The following is a 22,047-nucleotide window of genomic DNA, read 5'->3' on the forward strand; positions in this document are numbered from 1 at the left end:
AGATTTTGTGCCGTTCTCATCTTAATTTTTTCCCTCTTTCTCTCTCTCTTTTTCTCTTTCTTGAGATTACAAATTGTATATATTAAAATTTACCATTTTATGTATAATTTTATTTTAATCGATAAAAAGAAGAAGATACATTATTTTAAAATATTTCTTTCGAATATAGTATCAAATAAGTTAAGATCTTATTCTAATTTGTTAGTTAATTATAATGATTTTTGTATGCCACACAGTAATTTATAAAATAGTGTCCACACACCATTCGTGTATGTAAAATACAATATGTAAATGCTGACCGAGTTTTTAGTTCATAGCACGATATCCGAAGCACGTGGATACCAAAAATAACTGTCCGACATATTCAAGAATCTACACACACACACACACACACATACATGTGTTCCTACATATATTTTACATATATACAATGTGCCACAAGTCTCTGTTCTTTGAACAGGGGATTCAGATAATTTTTTTGTCTCATGTATATTTAATTAATTATTGTCTTAAAAATTTTTTATATTTATTTTTTGAAACACATTATAAACTCTAACATTATTTTAAGGAGGCAAACAAACGGAGTTTTATTATTATACATTACTATAAATATCGCGATAGTTATTGCGATTATTGCATTCGAACAATGTAATGCGAAACGATGCAATATATCTACGCTCAAATATCAATAATATAATGGATATCTATATTACATAATATGCTTGATTAGATTTCGGTAACAGCACAACAGTTCTATTATATCTATAAATAGTTTTATCATATATATATATATATATATATTATGTTACATCTATAACTATATGTATTATACGATATCTTATTTTTTATTTCTATGCTTTATATTAGATTACAATATTTGATATTTATCATTATTAAGAATATTATCATCACAAATATTTCCGGCGATAACGAGACGGACGCGTTACGATAGACATTGATGTCTGTAATAAATATTAATAATATTATTTTTATCAGAGAATTATTATTATTATTATTATTTAATTTTTCTAATATGCTATTCATCTACTACACGTATAAGAGTTAAGTGAACTTACTTTTATCATTTGGATCGCGTACGCCACATTGCCGATGTCCCAATGTGCTTTTCCTTTTTGTCGGTATATAACCAGGAATATATAAACTAGGAGCTTCGAGTTTACCAATGGATATAAGCCTGCTAAAATCTTGTTCTAGCTTATTGGCAATTGGACCTGAAAAAAATAAAATAAAAATCATAAATAATATAATTAATTAAATTTTGTCTCATAGAATATTTAAATATCTCTCGACAAATATTTTTACCTTCAAAATGCAAGAGAAATTGAATGCATGCGCCGTTATGTAATATTTTGGTTTTTCTATTGTCAATGGATAACATCCACTCAGGAATGCCCATCACTTTTCTTACATCTTCCAAAAATTGCGCCCTACGACAAAGACGAGAAGGATTAAATTAACAAATGTATTTATTTCCTAAATCTAGGATAAGTTCTAGATTTAATTATATTACTTTAATATATTTACACTACAAATCTCGGTGGTTTCCTAATATTCGCGTATTTAACGATGTCGTTATCCGGTTCGATATTTGCACAGGCAAATCTATTGCTGGCAAAGTCCTTGTCAAAAATAACAATGGATCTGCCTATCGCGGATATCGAGCCACCCAGAGGAAAATTTTGATCTGTAAATACTTGTCGTTTTTCTCCAACGTTAATAGGTCCTAGACGAGACGATATATCACCGACGTAACATCTGAGCGGCAGATCTGGACCGCATTCCTGTCTATAAAGATCATCCTAAAAAAGATCATTTGATAGAATAATCATTTTAATGAGTAATATATTTTATTTCGATTTATATATATCCATATCGTGAGAATAATTTTTAAATTTATTGAAATATAATTTTATTACATATATATCGGCAATAATTTTATTATATACATATATATATTTATTATGAATATTGGTAATGATTACATTTATTGGATCGGCTAATTGAGTGTAATAGGGATTCCACGTGTATCCACCTGCTACGCATCGGGTATCCTTTATCTTCACCGCAGCGTCTACACCCACAGGATTTACATATATCGCCCAATTGTGATTTCTAGTCTAAGATTAAACGTATACAATTAACATATGCTCGTTAGGTATATATTAATGAATCTCGGATTTATTTTCTTACAATATTGCGATCGTGTTTTCCGGGATGTCGCAAATTCACTTCGATCATCGTCTCACTTTGGCTACCGTCTTTATATACAAGCTGCGTCTGCAAACGTCAACTAACATTTCTAAATATTCTTGTACATTTTTTAAATAAAATTACCAAATTTATAAGAAAAATTACCATTTTTATGTAACCGTATGCAAAGCCTTGTGGATGATGAAACGACGCGATAGCACGTAATTCACTGGCATCAACCGGAGAATATCCTCTCTCTATAGTGGAACATGCCCATCTAAATACAGAGATGGGATATGAAAAAGATTAAAGTAAAAATAATATACATCAATTAGTTTTACCTTAAATTCTTTTCTCTTTTATGAATCACCACGCTACGTCCCAGTATACTTCTTGGGCCAAACAGTGGCAACATCGTATCATTATATGTTATCGCGTATCTCTTTTTATTGTCCAAGGTACCGTATTTCCCGCTCAAATCACCCATCTCATATTGATCCAACGTACCTTCCTCCGTTGCTGGCACATTGTTCGTATCGACACCCAATGGATTCCAATGTCCGTAGAGCGATGTTTCCTCGCACGGAAATTCTAAATCGTACTCCACAGGTGTCTGTAATTATAGTAATATTAATAATTAATATAAAGAATTTTATATTAACGAACATTAAATTTTGCGCGGCTTTATTACTATAACATAGAAAAAGAATAATCTGTAAAAAAATTATATAAAATTCTTGCGCTGAAATATGCAGTAAATTTATGCGCGCTCCTTTTTTATAATCTTGTACAGAATTCTCATCGATTTGATATATAAAATGCGCAATGTAAAATCATTACATATATGTATAATTAATAGTATTACCATATGTACGTGATATCCGCTCATCTTTCCACCGAGATCTTCGAGAGATACTTCTACCCTAGTGACATCGTATTCGGTCTGCTGCAATAACTCTAATTTTCCTTTCAGAGGTATTTGTTCGCCATTACCGAACCAATCTCTGACGACCGCTTTACGCCGATAAACCCCACCAATACTAAAAATGTAATTATACCTCTATTACAAAAGATTCATTACAAAGTTTTGCACATTTATTATACATTTACATGGAACAAGCCAATCGATCTCCTCTCGCAACTGGACCATGATCGTCATAGATGACTAAACTCTTGCCAAACAATGCGCGAGATCCTGATAAAGATAACATCGTCTCGGTAAAGAGTTTTCGAGTCAATTCTGAAGCATTGGCCTTTTTACCGGCGATATCGAGTGTCCCGTGTCTCGTTAAATCACCCAAACGACATAATGAGGCTTCTTCAATGAAGCAAGAGCTATCTGGCTTCCACTCCACCTGAAATATCATGGTCTTTAACAAATATACATAATCATAATTGATAAACATCAAGAATGCTCCAAACAAAAGCGTAAAATAGGAAACGGTTTAATTTATTATTTTTTAAAACGTATTTTTCATATAGCTGTAATTTTTTAAGAACATTACTTAAGAACATAATTTTCTTATGCGTTAGTTCGTGTAAAACATAAGAAATATTTCACAGATCGAGAGAGAAAGGAATATTTCATCAATTTATTTTATATAAATTTGTTTTTTTAATATTTTAAAAAGCTTAATTTTTAATTATAATACCTTGTAGGGATTGTAAGGCGATCCAGCGCTTAAACATCGACCTGTCCAGTTGTAAAAGTCTTTCCCCGATGGATTGTCATGCACCATCCATCTGATAAATATCAGCTGATTATCATCTGATGTGATGACAGTTATTTTTATAATTCTATTACGCAAAATCTCTACCTATGGTCCGCAGTATTATTTACAGCATTGCCATCTGCATAAACAAGCTGTTCTATTATTATAGTAGTGTCCATTTCGGGATCATCTTTGGGTTGTCGGAAGAGTATCCGTCCGACAATGGGATACCTGAACACTACTTCCGCTGTATACATCGACATTTGCCAATCGGTATGTGGCGTGTAAAGTGCAAACGTGCCACACACCCACGGAATTACGCCTTTATTATCGGTTTCATTATATCTAATAAGAAAAAAAAAAATTTTTTTTTTTTTTTAATATGAAAAAACTTTTTTATGTGTGTTAACACAGATGCATTTATATATTTTATATATACAATACATACATATATAAATAAATTTTAACCATCTATATATATAGATAGGTATATAGATGGTAATAAATATATATTTATTAATCAATATTACTTGTAAAGAACTAATGATCTGTGAACAATGCTGTAAATCCCGGAAAGTGGTAAATACGTGTCCCAATAAATCCCACTAAGTTTAGCGCTTCCGGGCAGAATGTCATTGTGATAAGATCCTTCCTTACGACCCTGAAGTTTTCCGGACAGATCGCCGATAGCATATTGATCCTGAGTACCGAAACCTATCCCATTCAATGACGAGAAAATCAGAATATTTACACATTTTATTAGTTTAAATTTTGTCGTTGGTGTAATTCTTACAATAATTATCATTACCTGCCGGTGGAGTAGTCTTCTCAACTATATTCGAAGGATTGAATAGTTTTTTAGTGGTTAAACATGGATCAACGGTAATTCCCACACTTTTCGCTGGTTCCGCAGGCAACTCATGGATTCTATAAGATGCCAATTTAGTGGCGTATCGTAATCTGGTTTCCAGATCGTTTATAGTTGTTAAAGAGATATTGATCCATGTTGGATCAAACGGCGTTTCTTGAATCGCTGTAACTTCTCCTCTGATTCCACGTGAATTGATTACAGCCCTAAATTTGTTTATAGAGCTTTATTTTTAAGGAATTTAGAATTTTTTTAAAAATTATATTTTATTACAGTTTCTTATTAATTATATATTCAATAGTTTTTTTTTTGTTTTATTTTTTTAAAGAGAGAAAGAGAGAGAAAAATTAACGTTGTAATTTTATTTATCAAATTAAACTTTTTTTTCTGTCTAATTATACGAGAGCATACCCATACAGCACAGAACATTGCAGCAACATTGCAACAATATTGCAACATTGTAGCAACATTGCGGCAATGTTGCAATGTTGCTGCAATATTGCTGCAATGTTCTGTACTGTATGGGTAAGATTGAAATGCGGCTCTTACTTTGTATGTATCGGCTTACGATGATTAATTTTGGCACAGACTAAGAACGAGTCCTCATGTACGGGATGAAAAATGACTAGATATAAATGACGATGTGGTCCAAGCAAATCCGCTGGTAGTAGAGACAATTCCGGATCTCTATAGAATGTTTTATACTGTTCCTGTATATTGGCAGCAACTTTTATTTTGCCTAAACGTACATCGACGTCTCCGATAGATTTTCCAATACCAGATGTATTAGGATCAAATACGTTTTGAAGTATATTACAATTATCTTTATCTGTAAAATGTATGCAAGTATTTCATACAAATATAATGTTAGACATTATGATAGAAGAGATGATCAATATTATTAAAATAGCAATTGAAAATTAGTAATTAAATATAATATTTAAAAATTATACACGCGGATATTGACCTTTGCCAGTTTCAAAGATATCCGTAACATATATCTTCCAATGATGTTCCGTGTAATTAAGTGGCTGTAATTTTTGTCTATGGACATGATGTAAATTTGTATGAATAATTGTATCGGTAGGCTCATCATGATCGAACTGACCATTCAACCATCGAAACAAAACTATTCCAGCCACTGGACCATAAAAACGTGCTTGAGCAAATTTTTCAATATTTTTTTCAAGAACCTAAAGAGGAATAGAAAAAAATGAAACAATATTGCATCATAAATCATAATAAAAAAATAATCGTAATTAAAAATGGGAAATACCATATATCGATTAGCTCGTTGCTATAAGTATTTAATTATTCAAAGGATCGATAATTTATATTATTCGACTATTCGATTAGAGCAATCGTGAATTGGTAATTTATAATTACTTTTGTAATTATTCTTTATCTTTCCTTGTAGGACGAATGTTTTCTTTTAATTCATTTTTATTCTTATGTAGATTAGAGCTTTTTATATTTTAAATCAATTACCGTGATCGAAGCACATATCGTCCTCGGCGAGTAATTATCTTTCAACACCAGACCCTTTCCCCATAAACCCGCTTCTCCAGTTAAAGACAAATTCGCGACTTCTATCGATCCTGTTTGATTTGTTGGCAATTCGAGAGGTCCGACTTTTTCTGTCAGATCGATGATACTGCATATAAAGTGAAATAAAACAGTGTAATAGTATAGAAAAATAAAATATATTCACCCATTTTTAATAAAGATATTTAAAATTGTAATTATTGCGGGGGGAAATATTAATAAATGTTTATCTGTCTTGGGAAAATATAAAATGATAAAATATAAAAATATCAATATAAAATATAAAAGAAATAAATAAAATATATAAAAATAAAAATACAAAATGTAAAATATAATAATAAACTTTATAATAGGTATACATACACCGTACCTTTCGCCGATATGTCGTTTGTCGCACCTGCCGTTGATGATCGTATAATCGATCGGAAACTGAGCGACCGACCACAACCATTGCTGATCCGGATATTGTAAGGTCGGTTTCAGAGAATATCGTATTCGTACCGAGGATTCGGTGGCTCTTTCGAAACGAATTTCTCCGTGAAGGCCACCGGAAGATATATACGCAGCGAGTTTAAGCGAACTCGCGATAGTCGCTGAACAAAATATTTTCTAATTTAATCTTCTCGCGATTATAACAGACACGACACATATTTTGTTACTTTCTTTCTCTTTAGGATCTCTTAAGCTTAAATTAAAAATCTCGCAAGAGAATTATCTTCTAAAAGTGTTAAATTGTTTTTTTGTATAATGTACAATATGTCATATAGTCTTAAAAAATTTTCAGATTATATATCTAAAGCGTACCAAGAAAAGAATTGTGATGTAAAATTCATAGAATTTTTTCGGGAAAATACATTCTTTTTTTTATAAATGGTAAAACTTTGATATTTGCCGTGTTTATTACTTAAATTGCTTGTTAAAATATTTCGCAATGCAAATTAATTGACATGTCTTTATTTTTGAGTACAAAAAAGAAAAATATTTGGCTTCTTTAATCGTGAATAATGTTGTCTGAGATATCGAGAATGTTTTACTTCGTACAATGTAAGCGGAAAGCGCGCTTTCACTCACCGTAGCAAAGTAACAAAAGCCACTGCATCGCTATTGGCGAACATCGAGGAATATATTCCTTTATTCTCTTCTTTCAATTTTCTTTCAAAATTCGCACTAATTTTATTGATATGAATAAAGTTGAAAATTGTTACCATTGTATGTGCGTCATACGATAAGAAAGATAATCATGCTGGTCGAACCACGAGACAACCGACCAAACTGGCTGAAATAACGGCTTATACTTTCTTATTTCTTGTGACAGAACTGGAGGGAGTGGAAGAGAACGATGACCTTCACAAAAATGAAAGTTGGCATAGCACAATTATATCTGATAATTTTTAACAAATTCTTTCTTCAGCAAAGAAGATTGAATAAATAAAAAGTATATATATATTTGCACTTGTAATTATATATATACTACGCAGATTTATAAAACTAATTTTCAAAGTAATTTGTAATTATTTAATTAACTATTGTAAGTAGAAATATATAAATATATTTATAGACATAAAATTATCAATAATGTACATTAAAATTTAAAAATAATATAATTCTATAATTCTACATAATATAAAATATAACATATTTATCTTAATTATTACCTTTAAATCTTAATTTTATTACCCCTTTGCTGTATAAAATAAAATTTATTATTTTTTGATATTTGTTTTCTCAACAAAAATCGTATCGTTTGTACATAATACCATATTTGTAAATGTTTTAGAATTTTTTAAATATAATCGTCATATTTTCTGAAATATTAATATCATCTAGGCATCGAACAAGATTGCAAAAAAATAGTAATATATATTCGTTCTAATATATATTATATATCTCTCTAAAAGTTCATTAATTTTTTTTATAAGAAAGAGTCGAATTCTCTAGCCATTGTTCAATCGGACGAAATAATGGTTGTCTTATTTCTCATAGAGTTTTAAACCTGATTAAAGCCCGTATCAGACTATGCATTGAGATGGAAATTTGACCAATCAGGACAAGGAAATTTTAGTTCCTTTTATCCTGATTGGTGAAATGTCAATTTCCAATATGTAATCTGATACGGGCTTAAGAATGACGTAGTCAACAGTAGTCAACGTCACGTACACTATAGATTTTTAGTACTAGCAGTCAATATCGGAACGTAGCTATAGGTAGATACAATGTCACGTAATTGGCTATCAAATAGAGAATTTTTAAAGTCCCGAAAATTTTTTTATTTAATAGCCAATAGTGTGATATCGTGTTTATGTATGTTTCTTGCTGGAAGGCCCTCTCTTGATTATATAATAGTTAATGATTGTTGACCAACTGGCGTGTAACTGTACAGTATACAGTACAAGCATATATAGGCAAATTCACAAGAAGGCAAGAAGCCATATTGATAGAAGGGGAGAGAGAGAGAAGGATAATTTATCAAAAGAAACGAAATCATGGCGGATGCTGCTGCTCGTCAATTACAATACGAGTATAAAGCGGTTTGTATCTCTTTTTTGTCATTTACTTTCCATTTTAATAATTGCTTTTAAAGTTATCTCGATATATACCTATTATTTTATCTAAATGTAATTTATAACCTTATACAGTGTGTTGTTTTTAATACAAGGTCCAAAAAAAACAAAATTGTTTTTAACACTGCATCATAGCATGTGATATTGATTTATATTGTGTAATATAATAATTGTTACTTGCAGAACTCTAATCTCGTTTTACAAGCTGACGTCCGGTTAATAGAGAGACGTAGTCGAGATGAAGCTACTGGTGAAGTTATGTCCCTTGTGGGAAAATTGGATGGTACACGCATGGGCGATAGAGCCCAGCGTACCAAACCAGGGAAAGCAGAGGAGAGAAAAGTCAAGTAGGTTTATCAACATTAAAATGCAATTTAATATTTTTTGCTTCAACAGAATAGTCTTTATATTTTTATAGCGTTAGAAAATTTTTTACTATGATTTAATAATGTTGAGTTTATAGATAAATTAAAGCTAATATATATTATATTTTTTTAGACGTCAAAAACGCGATGAAGCACAGTACGACTTTGCACGTATGAAAGGAGCAACATTATTGTCCGAAGGTGTGGATAAAATGGTTGGCATCGTATATCGTCCAAAAACACAAGAGACACGTCAAACTTATGAGGTATTGCTCAGTTTTATACAAGAAGCTTTAGGTGATCAACCACGCGATATTCTTTGCGGTGCAGCTGATGAAGTACTGGCTGTGTTAAAGAATGATCGGCTTAAAGAGAAAGAGAAGAAGAAAGAAACAGAACTTTTACTTGGTTCATTAGCGGAAGAAAGATTTGCCCTGCTTGTCAACCTTGGAAAAAAGATCACAGACTTTGGCAGTGATGAAAAAAGCACAACAAACGATGAAAATATTGATGAAACATATGGAATTAATGTACAGTTTGAAGAGAGTAGCGAAGAGGACGATGAAGATGTGTACGGAGAAGTCAGGGAAAATGACGATGAAGGCGATGAAGGTGAAGAAGCTAATGACGACAGAGCTATTCATGCAGAAAATGTAAGTATTTATTTGATTATTATTAATAGCAATCAACTCAAAGAAAACTAAATGTTTGCCTCTAACATGGTTATATTTATTTAGTTGGGTGGTACAGAAGAAATGAAGAAAGAAAAACCATTACATCCATTAGACATAGATGCATATTGGTTGCAAAGAAGGTTAAGTAGAATATATGACGACGCTATGGTTTCGCAAGCGAGAGCTGCCGAGGTGTTAGCCGTTTTAAAGGATGCCGCAGATGATCGCGAATGCGAGAATCAGCTTGTGCTGCTGTTGGGCTATGATTGCTTCGACTTTATTAAACAGCTTAAAAAGTATAGACATACAGGTAAGAATAGCACATGTGTACGATAAAAAATTTGTATAATGCAGTTTTTCTGTCTAATAATTTTAAAAAGAATGGATAAAAATAAACTTTATTATGAAATTTGTAGTTGCATATTGTACAATGTTGGCCTCATCGCAGTCTGAATCAGAAAGACAAAAGATTCGTAATAAGATGAACGATGACCCAGTATTGGCGAAAATTTTACGGCAATTGGACACGGGTAAGGGTGAAGATGACGCCGACGAAACAATGGAAGCAAGATCGCAACGCAAGAGACGGGAAGAAAACGAAGACACGGGAGGGCCTGGGGGACAGGTTCAAGGTACAAGAAATTTGATAGATTTGGAGGATTTGATATTCGCTCAGGGAAGTCACTTTATGGCGAATAAACGTTGCCAACTGCCTGATGGCAGTTTTCGGAAGCAGCGAAAAGGGTAAATATATAAATATTTTCAAGTTTCTTCAAAGCATTCGTTATCTTTGTCGTTTGCATTAATATTTGATTGTTTACAAAATATTTGTAGATACGAAGAAGTTCACGTTCCTGCCTTGAAGCCGAAACCATTTGCAGAAAACGAGAGGTTACACCCGATCGAACAATTGCCTAAGTACGTGCAACCCGCTTTTGAAGGCTTCAACACATTGAATCGCATACAAAGCCGTTTATATCAAACGGCATTGGAAAGCGACGAGAATCTGCTGTTGTGCGCTCCAACAGGAGCGGGTAAAACTAACGTAGCTCTATTATGCATGATGCGGGAGATCGGAAAGCATATAAACGCCGATGGTACGATTAACGCGGATGAGTTCAAAGTGATTTACGTCGCTCCAATGCGTTCGTTGGTGCAGGAAATGGTCGGTAATTTTCGTAAGCGATTGTCAACGTACAATCTGACCGTCTCTGAGTTGACAGGTGATCATCAATTAACGCGAGAGCAAATTGCTGCTACTCAAGTAATAGTATGTACCCCGGAGAAGTGGGACATCATAACGAGGAAGGGTGGAGAGAAAACTTTTACATCATTAGTACGATTGATTATTATCGACGAGATTCACTTGTTGCATGACGAGAGGGGTCCTGTTCTAGAAGCTTTAGTTGCGAGAACAATACGGAATATTGAGACTACTCAAGAGGATGTGCGACTTGTTGGTCTGTCGGCCACGTTACCCAATTATCAAGACGTCGCAGCATTCTTGCGTATTAAACCGGAATCAGGACTATTCTATTTCGACAATAGTTTCCGACCTGTAGCTCTAGAACAGCAATATATCGGCGTCACCGAGAAGAAAGCGCTAAAACGTTTCCAGGTGATGAACGAGATCGTCTATGAGAAGACAATGGAACACGCCGGTAGAAATCAGGTTTTGATATTCGTGCACTCGCGCAAGGAAACTGGAAAAACGGCACGCGCTATTAGAGATATGTGCTTGGAGAAAGACACTCTGGGTCAATTCCTTAGAGAGGGTTCCGCGTCGATGGAAGTTTTGAGAACGGAAGCGGAGCAAGTGAAGAATCAAGAACTCAAGGATCTGTTGCCATATGGATTCGCGATTCATCACGCTGGTATGACCCGAGTGGATCGCACATTAGTGGAAGATCTCTTCGCCGACAGACATATACAGGTTCTCGTATCTACTGCGACTTTAGCCTGGGGTGTCAATTTGCCAGCTCATACAGTCATCATTAAAGGAACTCAGGTCTATAATCCGGAGAAAGGCAGATGGGTAGAACTGGGCGCTCTCGATGTGCTGCAAATGTTAGGAAGAGCTGGTCGACCTCAATACGATACCAAGGGCGAGGGTATTCTTATCACAAATCACAGCGAATTACAGTATTATCTATCGCTTCTAAATCAACAATTACCCATCGAATCCCAATTAATCAGCAAGATGTCCGACATGTTGAATGCGGAGGTAGTGTTAGGTACAATCCAGAATATTAGAGACGCAGTCACGTGGCTCGGCTATACTTATCTTTATATCAGAATGCTTCGTTGCCCTAATTTATATGGGATAAGTAACGATAAATTAAACCAAGATACTTTATTAGAATTGCATAGAGCCGATCTGATTCATTCAGCCGCAGTCGGATTAGATCGCAGCGGTTTAATCAAGTATGATCGCAAGTCCGGCAATTTTCAGGCAACCGAATTGGGCAGAATAGCGTCTCACTATTATTGCACTCACGAGACGATGTCTACATACAATCAGCTGCTGAAACGCACATTGAGCGAGATAGAATTGTTCCGCGTATTCTCGCTCTCGGGCGAATTCAAGAATATAAATGTTAGAGAAGAAGAAAAGCTAGAGCTACAGAAGCTAATGGAAAGAGTACCAATTCCCGTGAAAGAGAGCATCGAAGAACCGAGCGCGAAAGTAAATGTGCTTTTACAGGCGTACATCTCGCAATTAAAACTCGAGGGATTCGCTCTTATGTCCGACATGGTGTTTGTGACGCAATCTGCCTCGCGTCTCATGCGAGCCATTTTTGAAATAGTCCTGTTTCGCGGCTGGGCGCAATTGGCGGATAAATGTCTCTCCTTATGCAAGATGATCGACCGCAGGATGTGGCAATCTATGTCGCCGCTCAGACAATTCCGCAAGATGCCGGAAGAAATCGTAAAGAAGATAGAGAAGAAGAATTTCCCGTGGGAGAGACTGTACGATTTAGGTCCTAATGAGATTGGAGAATTGATCCGTGTACCGAAATTGGGCAAGACCATTCACAAATACGTTCACCAATTTCCGAAGCTCGGTCTATCGACGCATATTCAGCCCATCACACGTTCCACCCTGCGAGTTGTGCTAACTATTACGCCAGATTTCCAATGGGATGAGAAAATTCACGGTATGTCGGAAGCGTTTTGGATCCTGGTCGAAGATGTAGATTCAGAGGTGATATTGCATCATGAATATTTTTTATTAAAGGCCAAATACGCTGCTGACGAACATATAATCAAGTTTTTTGTACCGGTTTTCGAGCCTTTACCGCCGCAATATTTTTTGCGTATGGTATCCGACCGATGGATCGGGGCGGAGACGCAATTGCCCGTAAGTTTTCGACATCTGATATTACCCGAGAAGAATCTACCACCCACGGAACTGTTGGATTTGCAAGCACTACCAATCACAGCGTTGCGAAACACAAAATTCGAAAACATCTATTCCGAATTTCCGCAGTTTAATCCTATTCAAACGCAGGTGTTCAACGCGGTTTATAATTCCGATGATAACGTGTTTGTCGGAGCGCCTACAGGCTCTGGCAAAACGACCATCGCGGAATTCGCGGTATTGAGATTGCTGACGCAAAATCCGGAAGGTCGATGCGTATACATGGTGAGCAAGGAAGCATTGGCCGAATTAGTCTACGACGATTGGGCGAAGAAATTCGGCCAACAATTAGGTAGAAAAGTCGTTCTTCTGACGGGCGAAACGGGAACGGATCTGAAACTATTGGCCAAGGGACAGATCATTATCACTACGGCGGACAAATGGGACGTGTTATCGCGCAGATGGAAACAACGGAAAAACGTGCAAAACATTCAATTATTTATCGTGGACGAGCTGCAGTTGATTGGTGGAGAGGAAGGCCCCGTACTGGAAGTCGCGTGTTCGCGAGCACGTTACATTTCCTCACAGCTTGACAAGCCCACCAGAATAATAGCATTGTCGGCCTCGTTGGGTGATGCCAAAGACGCCGCGCAGTGGCTAGGTGCACCAGCAGCGGCTACTTTCAATTTCCATCCCTCCGTACGACCGGTGCCGTTGGAGCTGCACGTCCAAGGTATAAACGTCACTCATAATGCATCGAGATTGGCCGCTATGGCGAAACCGGTATATAACGCAATCCTTCGGCATGCTGCGCATAAACCGGTAATCATATTTGTGCCTACACGTCGACAAGCGAGATTAACGGCTATCGACTTGCTAACATTCACGGCAGCTGAGGGTCAACCGTCAAAGTTCTTCCATGCAGAAGAAGCCGACATTATTCCGTTCCTCGATCGGATGGTCGATAAAACGTTAAAGGAGACTCTATCACAAGGTGTGGCTTATCTTCACGAAGGTTTATCGGCCGACGACCGTCGTTTGGTCGAACGATTGTTCGACAGCGGCGCTGTACAAGTGGCAGTCGCTACGAGGGACCTCTGCTGGGGTTTATCCATCAATTCCCACTTGGTTGTGGTCATGGATACACAGTGCTACAACGGTAAAACACACGCCTATGAAGATTATCCGATCACGGACGTTTTGCAGATGGTGGCGCGAGCTAATCGTCCACTGGAGGATGAAGATGCCAAGTGTGTGCTCCTGTGTCAAAGCTCAAAGAAAGATTTCTTCAAAAAGTTTCTGAACGAACCATTACCGGTAGAGAGCCATCTGGACCGCCGGCTACACGATCACTTCAACGCAGAAATCGTGACAAAGACAATCGAGAACAAACAGGATGGAGTCGATTACCTCACGTGGACCTTCCTGTATCGACGACTTACCCAGAATCCCAATTACTATGGTTTGCAGGGTGTCACGCACCGGCATCTCTCGGATCATCTGTCTGAGCTAGTTGAAAGTACATTAACCGATCTTGAACAAGCCAAGTGTGTCGCCGTGGAGGAGGAGATGGACACCTTACCGCTCAATCTAGGAATGATCGCCGCCTATTACTATATCAATTACGCCACCATCGAATTGTTCAGTTTGTCTCTCAACAACAAGACGAAGATTAGAGGCTTACTAGAGATTATTTCGGCAGCCGCCGAGTACGAGAGCGTTCCGGTGCGACAGAGGGAAGAAAATTTATTGAGAAGTCTAGCCGCACGTCTACCTCATGCACCACAAGCCACCAGAATGGCCGATCCTCATGTAAAGGCACAATTATTGTTGCAGGCTCATTTGTCGAGGATACAGTTGGGTCCAGAATTGCAAAAGGATACCGAATTGGTGCTGGGCAAGGCCGTAAGGCTGATACAAGCTTGCGTCGACGTGCTGAGCTCCTCCGGATGGTTAGCGCCCGCCGTCGCCGCTATGGAATTGGCACAGATGGTGACGCAGGCAATGTGGTCCAAAGATTCTTATTTAAAACAGTTGCCACATTTCACAGCTGAGACCATAAAGCGCTGCACCGACAAGGGCGTGGAAACCGTGTTCGACGTGATGGAGCTCGAGGATGACGATCGGAATCGACTGTTGCAACTAACGGACGCGCAAATGGCGGATGTCGCCAAGTTCTGTAATCGTTATCCCAACATTGAGATGTCGTATGAGGTGCAAGATAAAGATAAATTACGTAGCGGTGGTACGGTAAATGTGATCGTGCAATTGGAACGGGAGGACGAGGTCACCGGCCCGGTGGTCGCGCCATTCTTTCCGCAGAAACGCGAGGAAGGCTGGTGGGTAGTGATCGGTGATCCGAAGAGCAACTCATTACTATCTATCAAGCGGCTAACGTTGCAGCAAAAGGCAAAAATCAAGCTGGACTTTGTTGCCCCGGCGCCCGGTCAGCATTCCTACACTCTGTATTTTATGAGCGACGCTTATCTTGGCTGCGATCAGGAATACAAGTTTACCATCAACATCGGGGAATACGAATCGGATGCCAGTTCCGGTTCCGATTCCGATTGAGTCATTTAAATCTCTCTAATATGTTCCGTTATATATATTTATCATTTTCCAACACAGAGCATATATTTCTCAAATATTCCGCGATATCGCCATCTAATCAATCCGATTATTTCTTTTAACACATAATTTAAGGTAATTGGAATAATTATAAGAAAGCGTGTGTATAGAAATCGGTAAGAATCTAAAAGTAGCAATTATGTTAAATTGTGTAGCGATTGCGTTTAAGTAGTGTATCCTATATTATTACTGTGAGAGAAGAGACAATTAAGAATAAAATTTATATTTGAATATAAAGGGCTAATGATAATTGTGTATTATTTTTATATATCAAATTTTTTGCATATAAATTCTCTGAAATATTAATCTCAACGTTATAATTATAATCAGTATCTACAATATATTATCTGTTATCCTACTTTATCGTTTGTACATAAATAACAGCGTAAGAAGGAAGAAACCGAAATACACGATATATACGATATACAATATTTTTGACGCCCACAACTTCATTCATATTACCAATTTATATCTACATCTATGACCATAAATTATAATCTTATCAAACTATGTGCATTGAAGATTAAAATTAAAGATTGGAAATTGAAATTTCTAATCAGGATAAGAAAAGTTTTAGTTTCTTTTATTAGAAAAATTTTCTATTTCAAAAATTCTCTATATTTGAGAGCCAATTGCTCGTCTAGCTGTGTTTTCTTACTAGCAAAGCTTTCGTTGCAACTGCCCCACGCAACCAATGAAATTGTGTCTGCATCTTGGGATATATTTCCTGCTTTCTTCCGCGATACGGCGTGAGAATAGATATAAAAAATTCGTCAGCCGGTTTCCCGTCTATAGTTGATCGATCGTTGCTTCTCCTCTATCCGATCCTCTTCGGTTACGCTGACCTCGAGAGTTCTCTCTTTAAAACATCCCGCATCCCACGTCGGTCACATCAGGCTCGCGGTAGAAGTTGTTCTGCGGTTTTATACGTGATTCTAAGTAAGTAACACAGCAGGCAAAAGAGATTACCGATGCGGCGAAATTGACGAAACTGGAGAAATTCGCGCGCTCTTGACCGGGTTTTTTTCGCGGATATTTTAATGGCCTCGGCCATCGTCGTGGACACGCATCGCGCGCGATCTTAACCTCTGAATCAGCCGTTGGCGTTATGTGCGTAATCCGCCGGCCTTATACATCATATATGCAACCGTGATTGCGCCCGATAATAACTGCACGATTCCTGACGACGCCGCCGCCATTTGTCAAAAATCACGCTTAACGGATTTGAGGTCAAGTGTTGGAACGCAACGTGAACATCTTGCGCGCACACTTCTCTTCACGCATTTTTATAATCATATTATTAGAGATTATCAAATATAGGAAATCATCGTATCAAATATATCAAATCGTACGAGATGATATATTTTCAAATCTTGAGCGTTCGTTCGCACGTTTTTTCTCGTGAATTTTTCCGAGCGTTTCGCAACTTTTCGCAATTTAGTCTTCTTGAAAAAATATAATTTGAAATTTAATAGAAACGATGGTAGTATAATTGTATTGATTTTTTCCTTATATATTTTTCAGAAAGGTATTGTATGAGTCAAAAAATAGAAAAACCGATACTATCAGGTCAACGCATAAAGACCAGAAAAAGAGGTAGAGATAAATGCGCTTTTATTATGTGGAATTTTAAATTCTCAAGGTATTAAATAAAAATGAAATAAAATCATTTGCAGATGAAAGAGAAAAGTATGATCCAACTGGATTTCGGGATGCGGTGTTACTTGGCTTGGAAAAAGCTGGTAACGACTTAGAAGCAATTTCTAAATATCTGGACGCAGCTGGTTCCAAGTTAGACTATCGTCGATATGGAGAAGCACTGTTTGATATCATGATAGCTGGAGGCCTTTTAGTTCCTGGTGGTTCCATTGCTCAAGATGGTGACAAACCGGTCAAGACCAGTGCATGTGTTTTTGAGCAACCAGAGGACATGGAATCTATGCGGAATTTTGAACAAGTAAAAGCTAAAAAAATCCAACATTGTGTAAACTATTTTAAAATATTCAAGTCGAATAACGAATGCGTTTAAATAAACAGGTCTTTATTAAACTCATGCGACGTTATAAATATCTGGAAAAAATGTTTGAAGAGGAAATGAAGAAAGTATTAGTTTTCATGAAGGGATTTTCACCTAAAGAAAGGATTAAGCTAGCTAGAATGACAGCGCTATGGATTTCGAATGGTTCTGTGCCACCCACGGTCCTCTCGGTTCTGATCAATGAGCACCTTGTTAAAGACAATTTGGCATTAGATTTTCTATTGGAAGTCTTTGTTACTTGGAAACAGGAAAAGGGTTTATCTAGTTTAATGACGGCTTTGAAGAAAGGAGGCATTGAAGGAAGGTAAGATTGAAGTATCATATTTATATCATGTGTTATAAGTACATGTATGAATGACTACCATTATTCATGAATTACAATCTTCCTTGCTTTTATAATTCTGTTTCTGTACATATTTTAGGTTGATGGAATTTGTGCCACCAAATAAGCGAACAGAAGAGCATTTTCGGTCTGTATTTGAAGCGGTAGGGTTGGCAGATATTGTGAAATTACACAAAGCTCAAGCCAGTCAGGAAGCCAAACGAGATTTGCAACAACTTCTCTTGGACGATTTAGCAGAGAATAGGCCAATGAAAGATATAACATTAGATCTCAAAGACATGGCACAAAGAAGTTGCATTCCCGAACACGAAGTGATTGGTTTGGTAACGTCTTTCTCTCTTTTGTTTTTTCATATACTTGATTAAAACTTTTCAAGAGAAAAAAGAAAAAAAAATCTTTAGAAATAATAATCAATACTCCTTTTACAGATTTGGGTTGTTGTAATGGGCCAAGCCGAATGGAACAAGAAAGAAGAGTTAGTTGCTGAGCAAGCATTGAAACATTTAAAAACTTATACTCCATTGTTTGGTGCTTTCACAACCACTGCCAGATCTGAGCTTGCACTTATCCTCAAGGTCCAAGAGTTCTGTTATGAGAACATGAACTTTATGAAAGTCTTCCAGAAGATTGTTTTACTCTTTTATAAAAGTATGTAATATATATATTTGATGGTACAAAATAACCTAAAACTTACCTAAACATTCTCTACAGTAATGTTGTACATTTAAACATTTTTCTGCATTTATATATATATATATGTGTGTGTGTGTGTGTGTAAGTGTAATTTTATTGAATATTTTATATATAAATTTAACTATAATTGTTTAAATTTCAGCGGATGTTGTATCGGAAGAAGTAATATTAAAGTGGTATAAGGAGGGTCATTCGGTTAAAGGAAAAATGCTCTTTTTAGACCAAATGAAAAAATTCGTAGAGTGGCTACAGATTGCTGAAGAGGAATCGGGATCAGGAGAAGAAGAAGATTAAAAAAATATTCAAGTAAATTATCTATTAAATAAAATTATGCAAATTATATATATTATATATGACATTATTATAAACAAAAATCTTTTTCCATAGAAGAACACATCATTGCCAGTGATGAGAAATGACATGGTTCCAAAATTTCAAGACAGATTAAGAACAACTCAATATCAATTGGAAAAGACATAAGGTGCGTTCCACTTAACGACCGCAACGCTCGTAAGCACCATCTTTCTTTGTTTAACTTTTGGTGAACAACAAGAATAAAATGATACCGTGAGCGTTGCGGTCATTAAGTGGAACGCGCCCATAGACTCCATTAAAATTATACAAAATAAAAATAAAACTTAAGTCAATGTTAGATACACCATGACAGATCAGGTAATCGAAAAAATAGAAAATTTTTAAATTGTCAATAAAAACCATAATACTAATGCATCCGATCAGTGTTAAGGAACTGTAAATTTGCAATGTCTTTGAATTGTATTACTTTAAGAAAAAATATTTTGTGTTACATTTTTATAAACTCCACTATAAAATATATACAGAATAACAAAGAAATTATAAGAAAAGGAAAAAAAATCTTTATCCCTGTATACGTACAATTTTCGGATCCCTGTCTTTCTTTGTATATAATAATATTGTACTAGTTTATAGAAAATATATACTGACAGGTGGTGTTTAATATATTCGATCTCTCTCTTTCTCTCTCTTTTTTAGTGACTCCTAACTTCCTTTTAATAAAACGAACAATTCTTTACAAAAATTTTTCTCATATATATGTATTTGTGATGCGCGTGGATCCATATAGTCCGATTCGTAGTTGGCAAGTCTCGAATTCGATTCCGCACGCTTACTTATTTAGGATATTTTAGTTTTATTTTAGACTTAATTTTTGTTTGTATTTATAAAGTCTCATGTCTGCTATCGGTTGCTTCCTAATAAGTGTTTTACCCTTCATTAGAGGCACCAACTTCTCTGGTACAATAATGCGGTGATGTTTCGTCTGATAAGTCTCGCATAACGCGATTAGCATGCGAGGTATTGCACATGCAGTTCCATTCAATGTGTGCACGTGAATTATGTTTCCCTCTTTTGTTCTGTACTTGATGTTGAGACGTCTAGATTGATAATCTGTACAATTACTACAACTAGACAATTCACCATACAATTTTCTTCCAGGCATCCAGCCTTCCATGTCACATTTTCTAAAAAGAAAAGAAAAAGCATTGTATTTGCAAATATAAGAATGTACAGATTATACATAATTGAAAAATGTGATTACTGTACCTATAAGCTGGTGAACCTAGATCAGTTGGAGGCATATCCATTATTTGAAAATGTAATCCTAACGAAGAGAATAATTCCTCTTGTACATCTTGAAGATCTTGAAACACTTTCTCAGATTGGCACGGTTCAGAACAGACAAACATTTCCACTTTGGTGAATTGATGAACTCTGTGTTCAAGCATGATAAATTAAAGGAAAAAATAGATTTCACAATTCTTTAAAATATATCCTTATACTTCAATAATAATATCCGTCACCTATAGATCCCTCTTTCATCAAGTAAACTAGAACCTTCGGCGCGATAACATCGACTAACAGCAATTAGTTTCAATGGTAATTTATCATAAGAGAATGTAGTATTCATTAATTTCCCAGCTAATGACATTTCTGCAGTTCCAGACAGACTATAATCATCGTCGTAACAAGAATCCAATTTGTATACAAGAGTTCGATCATCATCCACTATTAAACCACATCTCTCGATAACACTAGTTTGAATAATATCCGGAACTGATACTAATTTAAATCCATGCTTTATCAATTTCCTAATAGTATACTGAATCAATGCCTCTTCTAGTTCTGCCAAATCGCCCAAAAGTATATAACTTCTCTGTCCAGCGATAGGACCCAGGGCTTGTGTTCTTATTGTTTTCAGATCAGTGGCAAGCTCAGCAAATTCTTTAGGTTCAAAATCAAATTTTACTTTCTCACCACATTGCTTTAAAAGTTTTGGTACATCACAATATTCAAGTATTGCAGGATGTGTACAGTTTGGTATTTTACTCAACTCTTGCATCAACAATTCTCGCTTTTCAGACTTGGCTGAAAATTCGAGAACTCTATCGATATCACCAATTTCCTTTCTTCTTCTGATATTATTTAAAATGACGTCGCGATTTCTGGGATTGCATAAAAAATCTGTATCATATTCTGGTTCAGGCAAGCATAATTTCTCACTGACAATATTTTTTCCTGATGTTTCAACAGGCTGTTATAAGCATCATTATTTTATTAAAATAGATTGTATAAAAATATATAAAAAGGGAAGATAATTATAATGAGTAGACATTACAATTGATGATACATAGAATTACATACCAATGTGTGTATCCAGGAAGATCGTAATCTACAAAATTGCTTGAGATACTTTTCAAATTTAAATTTCATTTTATATAAAGAATGTATCCATTCATATCATCCTTTAACTTTAAAATACAAGTTAGATAACAGAAATAAATTGATTGATACTGTATATATAGAGTTTACAACTTGTTTAAATAATATGCTTGTTACATAAAGCTTGAAAGATTTATACGATATGAGGAAGATATGTGTATATATATATATATATATATATATATATATTTTTTTTTTAACACGTTTTATGTTTTATTTATATTCAATTTTTGATATTTCGCTATTTTATGTAAACCGACATAAAACATTTATTATATACGTTTATTATAA

At 35.6% G+C, this 22,047-nt stretch overlaps 4 protein-coding genes across 4 annotated transcripts; 2 read left to right on the forward strand and 2 right to left on the reverse strand.

The window, feature by feature from the left end:
- Nucleotides 1–858: 858 nt before the first annotated feature.
- Nucleotides 859–7,587, reverse strand: Rsod (Related to Sod). The gene is made up of 19 exons (XM_070316671.1): nt 7,408–7,587; nt 6,707–6,929; nt 6,280–6,445; nt 5,759–5,984; nt 5,341–5,620; nt 4,732–4,997; nt 4,454–4,637; nt 4,029–4,268; nt 3,864–3,954; nt 3,322–3,566; nt 3,077–3,251; nt 2,553–2,824; nt 2,377–2,488; nt 2,212–2,298; nt 2,004–2,138; nt 1,546–1,820; nt 1,324–1,448; nt 1,077–1,232; nt 859–962 (listed from the first exon to the last, which is right to left on the reverse strand). The coding sequence occupies exons 1-19, from the start codon at nt 7,433–7,435 to the stop codon at nt 859–861; spliced, it is 3,390 nt and encodes a 1,129-aa protein (XP_070172772.1). The 5' UTR covers nt 7,436–7,587.
- A 1,166-nt stretch (nt 7,588–8,753) lies between these two features.
- Nucleotides 8,754–16,187, forward strand: L(3)72ab (U5 small nuclear ribonucleoprotein l(3)72Ab). The gene is made up of 6 exons (XM_070316257.1): nt 8,754–8,864; nt 9,081–9,244; nt 9,396–9,915; nt 10,000–10,246; nt 10,353–10,680; nt 10,771–16,187. Exons 1-6 carry the CDS (start codon nt 8,820–8,822, stop codon nt 15,866–15,868), a joined length of 6,402 nt encoding a protein of 2,133 aa, XP_070172358.1. The 5' UTR covers nt 8,754–8,819; the 3' UTR covers nt 15,869–16,187.
- A 556-nt stretch (nt 16,188–16,743) lies between these two features.
- Kra (basic leucine zipper and W2 domain-containing protein kra) lies at nt 16,744–19,913 on the forward strand. The gene is made up of 8 exons (XM_070292583.1): nt 16,744–16,864; nt 17,450–17,521; nt 17,602–17,882; nt 17,963–18,267; nt 18,386–18,629; nt 18,735–18,954; nt 19,142–19,305; nt 19,387–19,913. The coding sequence occupies exons 2-7, from the start codon at nt 17,461–17,463 to the stop codon at nt 19,291–19,293; spliced, it is 1,263 nt and encodes a 420-aa protein (XP_070148684.1). The 5' UTR covers nt 16,744–16,864; nt 17,450–17,460; the 3' UTR covers nt 19,294–19,305; nt 19,387–19,913.
- Nucleotides 19,299–21,853, reverse strand: Serrs-m (Seryl-tRNA synthetase, mitochondrial). Its single transcript, XM_070292582.1, has 4 exons — nt 21,679–21,853; nt 20,838–21,568; nt 20,581–20,748; nt 19,299–20,498 (listed from the first exon to the last, which is right to left on the reverse strand). The coding sequence occupies exons 1-4, from the start codon at nt 21,745–21,747 to the stop codon at nt 20,168–20,170; spliced, it is 1,299 nt and encodes a 432-aa protein (XP_070148683.1). The 5' UTR covers nt 21,748–21,853; the 3' UTR covers nt 19,299–20,167.
- Between the last annotated feature and the right edge of the window lie 194 nt (nt 21,854–22,047).

This window comes from Polyergus mexicanus, unplaced genomic scaffold, assembly GCF_030449975.1.
Source record: "Polyergus mexicanus isolate NDT 795.1 unplaced genomic scaffold, iyPolMexi1.0 SCAF_3, whole genome shotgun sequence".
In the NCBI taxonomy this organism is placed as follows: domain Eukaryota; kingdom Metazoa; phylum Arthropoda; class Insecta; order Hymenoptera; family Formicidae; genus Polyergus; species Polyergus mexicanus.

Coding starts and splice junctions, on each gene's coding strand:
- Rsod (XM_070316671.1), bottom strand. CDS start 7,435: ATGCAGTGGCTTTTGTTACTTTGCTACG. Junction 4,638..4,731: donor GAAGACTACTCCACCGGCAG/GTAATGATAATT, acceptor TGAATGGGATAG/GTTTCGGTACTCAGGATCAA. Junction 1,449..1,545: donor AAACCACCGAGATTTGTAGT/GTAAATATATTA, acceptor TCTTTGTCGTAG/GGCGCAATTTTTGGAAGATG.
- Kra (XM_070292583.1), top strand. CDS start 17,461: ATGAGTCAAAAAATAGAAAAACCGATACTATCAGGTCAACGCATAAAG. Junction 18,630..18,734: donor AACACGAAGTGATTGGTTTG/GTAACGTCTTTC, acceptor CTCCTTTTACAG/ATTTGGGTTGTTGTAATGGG. Junction 18,955..19,141: donor TGTTTTACTCTTTTATAAAA/GTATGTAATATA, acceptor TTTAAATTTCAG/CGGATGTTGTATCGGAAGAA.
- Serrs-m (XM_070292582.1), bottom strand. CDS start 21,747: ATGAAATTTAAATTTGAAAAGTATCTCAAGCAATTTTGTAGATTACGA. Junction 20,749..20,837: donor GATGAAAGAGGGATCTATAG/GTGACGGATATT, acceptor GCTTGAACACAG/AGTTCATCAATTCACCAAAG. Junction 20,499..20,580: donor CTAGGTTCACCAGCTTATAG/GTACAGTAATCA, acceptor TTTTCTTTTTAG/AAAATGTGACATGGAAGGCT.